A 6,878-nucleotide genomic window follows, 5' to 3' on the forward strand; every position below is an offset into this window, starting at 1 on the left:
CTCTAGAATCCTTCTTAGGTGTCCTAGCACTCCACTCACAGACTGCTTCGTCGTTCCTCGCCCATCGTACCGGTAGCGCACCATTTTAACCGTACCGAGGCTGGTCAAGACCTTGGCAGGCTTTGCTGCGAGCGTCGTCCCTCGACGACTCCCCGCCAACTGTTGCAACGAACCTCCTTCTAGTAAAACACATGCCAAATGCTTCTTCTAGCATTCTGGCATAAAATAGTCTATTCAATAAAAAATAGAGGTTACAATGCAAGTAAAATTTCCAGTTTGAGATTGATTCCACAAAACCCCTTTTTCCATAATTCCCAGTTTCATAGTGAGAATCCTTGATCTCTCATCAGGGTAATCTATCCATCATTTGACTGATTGTCCAACTAGATTCTTGGTGAGTTCGTCGGTCAAAGGAAAACTAGTTTAGTTTAACGGTAGTCTATTCTCTGTATTTAGGAATTGGAATGGGTCACAAAGTTTTGCTTGATTCAAATCGAGAGATGGACAAGTAGGTTTACTGTCTGTCCCTCTCATAATCTAACCAAATTCATTCGGTTTAGTTCTAACAAGGATTCCCTTCAGATAAACATCTAGTTTTGGGTAAATACGAGTTTAGTGATTTAACCACAAAATAGCTAAAAATATTCTTTCTACCATTTAATTTGTGAACCTTAATTCCATAGGTAGAATTATGGTGAAAATTCTTCTTTTGACACTAAAAATTAATTCAAATCCTTCTTTTCTTAAATATCATAAAAATTAACTTCGTTAAAGGTATTTAGTAATCGATATATAAGCAGTGTGAGAAAAAAATCTTCCTTAAGTGTAATTTTCACTGCTCATCAACGTGAGAAAAATTGGTTATAATTTTCCTAACCTTGAATTTAAAGAGTTAAGATTTTTAAGTTTGTTATAAAACCAATTAATCTATGCATTTTTTCAATAAAAACAGGTTGGGCTTGAAGGTCATCCTTTTTTCACTAGTTAGGGAAAAACCATTTAATCTCTGCATTTTTTCAATGAAAATAGGTTGGGCTTGAAGGTCATCCTTTTCTCTTTTTTACTGGTTAGGAAAAAAGTGTATTTTTGACACTGAGAAACACCAATATTAGTGATTTGTTTGATAATTAACTTGCACAAACATAATTAGTAATTGTGCTTAGTGAACGTCAATAAGTCTACAAACGAAGCCTTTGGAATTCAAGTGCTCCCTTTTGTTTTCTTGTTGTCATAATCAATCAATGGCGCCCATGCCCATGGGCCATACTCAGCCAGAACGTGCTAGCTAGCCCAGCTTTTTTTGCTTTCCACGCACATGGTAGAACTAGACAATATAACGCCTGGAATTACAATTGGATAAGGAAGTGAATATGCTTGAAAGACAATCCACGAATAATATCAGCAACATAATTGTACGAGTGACTTGACAACATAATTGTACGAGTCTGGTATTTAGTGATTAGCAGCAACATAATTGTACGAGTCTGGTATTAAGCTTGGTGATCAGTTAGTGGTCTTAGCTTAGTGATCAGCAGTACTTTGCAGCTTGATAATTGCTTCTGCAAGGAAAAATGGCAATTATTTCACATAATTGTTGTTCGTTGTCGTCCGCCCTCGCCAATCGGACTCTGGGAAAACGTAAATTGCCTGTGTATATTGTCTTGTTATCCCTCATAGCAGCAACCGGAGGTCTCATGTTCGGCTACGACGTTGGCATTTCAGGTACTAAACTAATCATGTTACTAATTGTGCAACCTTCGGAGTGGTTTTATGAATTATCAATAAATTATATAACTTATCATATCGCTAATTGCAACCTTTGGAGTGGATTAATACAAGCTGCTAGCTAGCGGTCAAACTAGTGAACTCGGGATTCAGTGGTAAACTACTAGCTGTACTTATTTTATGTGTCCAATTAATCTCGCCCTTAATTCCTATTTGCTAATCTTGCCCCTAATTACTATTTGCAAGTCATGGTTCCTTGGTTTTGTGTCTCAAACTAATCTTTGCCCTTGATTACGATTTGCAGGGATACAAATACCTATATCTATATCTATTTTTATATATACATATATTGTATATAAGGTCTACACACTAGTCACCCACCTCTGGAAATATGCACTTCTTTTGTGCATTCATATACATCAAATGTGATTAAAACCCCTACCTACCTTAGTAGTTATAATCCCCCTTGGGACGTGCTTTTGTAAAAGGGTGCTAATCTCTTCTAATTCTCCCTAATTTGTTCTTGCTGCAGGTGGAGTTACTGTAATGGACGACTTTCTTTGCCAGTTTTTCCCAAGTGTCTTAGAGCAGAAGATTAAGAATGGATTGATTGCAAAAATATTAATACAACAAACACGAATCACGGCAGCGGTGCAAGTCTCTATTGCTTGTATGGCAGCCAGAAGATCCAGTTCTTCACGTCTTCCTTATACGTTGCAGAAATGGTGGCCACCTTCTTTGCAGGTATTGTGAGTAGACGCCATGGGCGCAAAATGACCATGCTCATGGCGGGCATCTTCTATGATATTGGTGTGATCCTCAACAGTATCTCAGGCAGCCTCCATGGTACCCGACCTAGCCTTGCCATGCTAATCTGTGGCCGCATAATGCTGGGATTTGGAGTAGGTTTTGGTAATCAGGCAAGGATTAATTTATCCTCCAATCACCTCTTTACTTTAATTTGAACTGTTGAAATTAAGATTTTTATTCCTTAAATTTATTTGATGAGGGAAGGTAATTAGTAAAGAGAGTTGAATAACCCTACAAGCAATTGTGAGGGTTTTAAAGGTGAAGTACAGAAAAGGGCTGGTGCTGACATTATGATTTCCACAATGGGGGCCGGTGTGTGTGTGTGTGTGTGTGTGTGTGCGTGTGTGAGTGATGCGGGCTGTCCCTTTGTTTTTATCAGAGATAGCCCCAGCAGACGCGACAGGGACCTTGAACAATCTGTTGCAGTTGAATGTGACGATTGGAATTCTGGTGGCCAGCATTGTGAATTTGAAGGCAGAAAGGATCCATCCATGGGGGTGGCGTCTTTCATTAGGGCTGGCCGCGGTGACTGCAGTGCTATTTACTGTGAGAATCTTGCTGATAGAAGAAACCCCAAACAGCTTGTCACAAAGGGGGCTCCATGGCAAAGCTGAGCTTAATGTGCTGCGTAGGCTCAGAGGGGATGGCTATCATGCCCGGGGCGCCCTGCAAGAAATGGTGGGGACATCATATAATGATCCCCTAGAAACCTTCGTTCCAGATCCAATAGACCACCATTAATCATATCCATTGCAGTGCAATTCTTCCAACAGTTCACGGGCATAAATGCAGTGATCCTGTACTTCCCTGTGATATTCAAGGAGGCCTTGGGTGTCCAGAGTACACATGCATCCCTCTACTCTGCAGTGATTATTGGAGTCGGTTAAGTGGATTTGAGAGATTTGGGTATTGCATTATCTCTTCACCATTCAGGTCTTCATGGCTTCCTCCATCTTCTTAGTCTTAGCTCGGACTTCCAACAATTTGGATTTTGTATCGGACACCAATTTCATCTGTATAAACAGGCTATCCCTCAGACAAGACGTGACATCAAAACTCACACTATTAAACAATTTCTGGTTTCTCACAATCCGGATGGACCAGAGGAACAGCCATGAGTATTTTTTCTTGTAAAACAAATGGGCTCTCTTTCTGTGTATCCTACCATGTTGTTCCATCTCATTTTGACAAACGTAAACCATGGGGATCATCATTCTCATGCACGATCTATGTATCCTCTGAAGTTGTTGTTGCATCTTATTTCACCTAATACGAGATCAGCGACTTTCTCATCGTGTAAGGTATTCGGCATCAACATCAACTACGAGAAACACTACAAGACAAGGCATGCATATCTGTGCTTAGAGTCGCACAAGAATAAGAAAATATAAAAGTAAAAAATTACGTACAAATGCACCTATATAGCTGCATGTATATAGATGTGCAATTAAAAAAACAGGGAGAAAATATTTCCTCCATTCTTCCACCTTTTTTTAAATAAACATTGAAATTATTTACATATATAAGCCAAAAAAAAAACACAACAAACAAACAAACTTTGAGAGTCCAAAGAAGAACATTATTATCGTTGATCACCTTACTTACGAATAAGTACACATTATATAAGCCCAAAAAGTTGTTGCAAAATAAAACCAAGAGACTAATGTGGCCTTCAAGCATAGCGAGAAAGGGAATAATTATCATTGATCACCTTACGAATAGGATGGTACACGTATAAGCCCCAAAAAGCTACAAATAGAATGAAGTGTTGCCAAATAAAACCGAGAGACCAATGTGGCATTTAAGAATAGCCTATGTCCGATTATAATGCCCTAATTAGGAAACAAACTAATCTTTATTGTGTTCGTCCTCCATTATGTCACCATCCTCCCCATCATGTGATACATCTTCACCACCTTCATCTTCATCCTGCATTACATACAATGAAAAAAATCATACTAAGTGCTATATAACTTCCATATAAAGCTTCAAATAAATTACCATTCAATGAAAAATAATTTAAAATTACATATTCCTGCTACATTACATATAAAAAATACGTAATTACTACTACATTACTTTAAAATAAATTAAAACCATGAGGTTCAACTAGTCTCACCTCATAGTTGTCTTGACCTTCTTGAATTTCCTCCCACTATAACAAATGAGGAGCATGGCTGTGTTAAGAGCCACATAAATTTAAAGAATCTGTATATGGAAAAAACATTCATGCGGCTATCAGTGCAGCTATGTACATGGCTACGAGTATGCAACTATAGCTGGGCGTGTACACCAGCACCAATAATCACGTGTACTACAAAGTCAATATCCACACACTTATCCATGTATATAGTCGCATATATAGCCACGCACAGCTATACCGCGGACTGTCTACAAAAAAAAAACTGGGATGGAATGGGTGAGATTTTTGGGGACATGTGTCCCCACATCTCTCCCCCATTTTATCCTTTTTTTTAAATTACATTATTTAAATAGTAGTTAATGACATTTTTTAGAAAACTTAAACACTTAAAACACAAAAAATAATTGCAATATAATAATATCATGGATTATATTACAAATTACATAGTTAATTATACCTAAATCCTAAAAATATTTTGCTAAGCTCGTTGCACTAAATCAGCAAGCTCATTATGAGCTGTTGTTTCTTGCGTGGAAGAGATAAAATGATTCTCCGTCCACTCCATGATTGCTTTGGAAAGCTTCTCTTTGGCTTTGTTGATGTCGTCTTGAGTGCACCCACCACTCTTATATGCCACAAATAAGATCTGTAACATACTACTTTCTACAAAGAGCAATGTTGTATGCATCTTGGTTGTTTTGGTACATGAGCACCAATAACATGTTAAGGTTTTTCTTCGTTCCCAATAAGAAAATAGAAATAAGGCCACTCAATCTATAGAATTGTGTATTAAAAAATGTTCAAATCAACAATGTTTTTATAGAACTTGTCTCTTAGGATAGCAAGGAGAGCAGTACAAACAAGATTTGGTTTGAAATAAGCACTTGAAAAATAAAAGGTGAGATACGTATATTAATAACACGGTGTTAAGAATGTCCCAACTGGGACCACTCTACATCTACCACATATGCTAGATTATTGAATGACCCTAGGTCCATTCTACCATGCACACTCTTTCTTAAATGTAGCATAAAGGATATGGAATGGCCCTAGGGCCACTCTACCATGCGCATTGTTTTTCTTGTAAAGTTTAAGGGATTCAAGAATGGCCATAAAGCCATTCTACCATGGGTAGTGTGCTCTATTGAAGTACAAGGTGTGTCCAAGTGCCATAGGGCCATTCTCTAATGCAAGCAAACAAGACACATAAAACATGTTAGAATGTGTCCAAAGTTGTATTGGCCTCAAATGAGTACACAATTATAGAGAATCATGAAGGACGTACAATCCTTAATTAATGTATATGTACAAATCTCCATCAAGCATCTTTCAAGTAAACTTCCATTACATACTTTGTCTCAAGATCATGAATGGTGCTTAAAATCGTGTTACATGACTTGATATAAAAAGCTACATGGTTTTGTTGTATTTATATTAAACCTTAAAGTTTTGTAAACAGCCCTTGTATTTAAATCAAAGGAGTCCCCTTAGAGTAGGATGCACCCCGACTCAGATTTTAGTCCAATGAAATACCACAAAAAGTATACCAAAGTTTAAGAAAACTCTTGCCACAAAGGTTTAAGGTTGTCAGTGTGAACATAACTTACTTTAATAAACTCATTAAAAAACTTTTATAATCTTCTTATATTCAAATTAAATGAGACCCCTTAGACTAGGATGGACTCCGACTTAAGATCCACTCCTTCAAAATACCACAAAAAGTACAATATAGTTTAAGACAACTCTTACCATTAAGATTTAAAGTTGTTGAGCACATAAAATTTAATAAATTAGTTAAGAGACTTTCTTCTTCTATTCAAATCAAAGGATCCTCCTTAGAGTAGGATGCACTTTTACTTATGATCCACTCCAACAAAATACGATAAAATAGACACTAAAGTTTAAGAGAACTCTTGCCAGAAGAGTTTAATATTATCGTGAACATAAACTTTAACGCTTTATTAAGTGCAAATTTAAATACATTGGAAAATGTCTTGAGATATTAGCAGTATTGTAACATAATGATTTCCCTCCTTTGGAAAAATACCTTATAATAAACACTGTCAATAAGGGTTCACATCTATACATTTCTTTGCTTGTAGTTCTAAATTTCCAAGTACTACATTAGTTCAAAGTTATTGATCCTATGTAAGCTATTATCATTTTCAAAACACCTCCTCGATCAATTCATAAGCCTAGA

General features: G+C 37.0%; 1 protein-coding gene and 1 pseudogene across 1 annotated transcript; both read left to right on the forward strand.

The window, feature by feature from the left end:
• The first annotated feature begins 1,438 nt into the window (after positions 1–1,438).
• LOC147615976 (uncharacterized) lies at positions 1,439–3,688 on the forward strand. The gene is made up of 2 exons (XM_086778036.1): positions 1,439–1,722; positions 2,258–3,688. The coding sequence occupies exons 1-2, from the start codon at positions 1,572–1,574 to the stop codon at positions 2,476–2,478; spliced, it is 372 nt and encodes a 123-aa protein (XP_086634162.1). The 5' UTR covers positions 1,439–1,571; the 3' UTR covers positions 2,479–3,688.
• LOC147615977 (sugar transport protein MST4 pseudogene) lies at positions 2,499–3,422 on the forward strand (annotated as a pseudogene).
• Positions 3,689–6,878: the final 3,190 nt, after the last annotated feature.

The sequence above is a fragment of the Cibotium barometz genome, chromosome 39 (assembly GCF_041138505.1).
Source record: "Cibotium barometz isolate CiBa-2024 chromosome 39, ASM4113850v1, whole genome shotgun sequence".
NCBI lineage: Eukaryota > Viridiplantae > Streptophyta > Polypodiopsida > Cyatheales > Cibotiaceae > Cibotium > Cibotium barometz.

What these genes read in the sequence shown, in the direction of transcription:
- LOC147615976 (XM_086778036.1), top strand. Translation starts at nt 1,572, where the DNA reads ATGGCAATTATTTCACATAATTGTTGTTCGTTGTCGTCCGCCCTCGCC. An exon ending in CTACGACGTTGGCATTTCAG is followed by an intron (nt 1,723 to 2,257) that starts GTACTAAACTAA and finishes TTCTTGCTGCAG; the next exon opens with GTGGAGTTACTGTAATGGAC.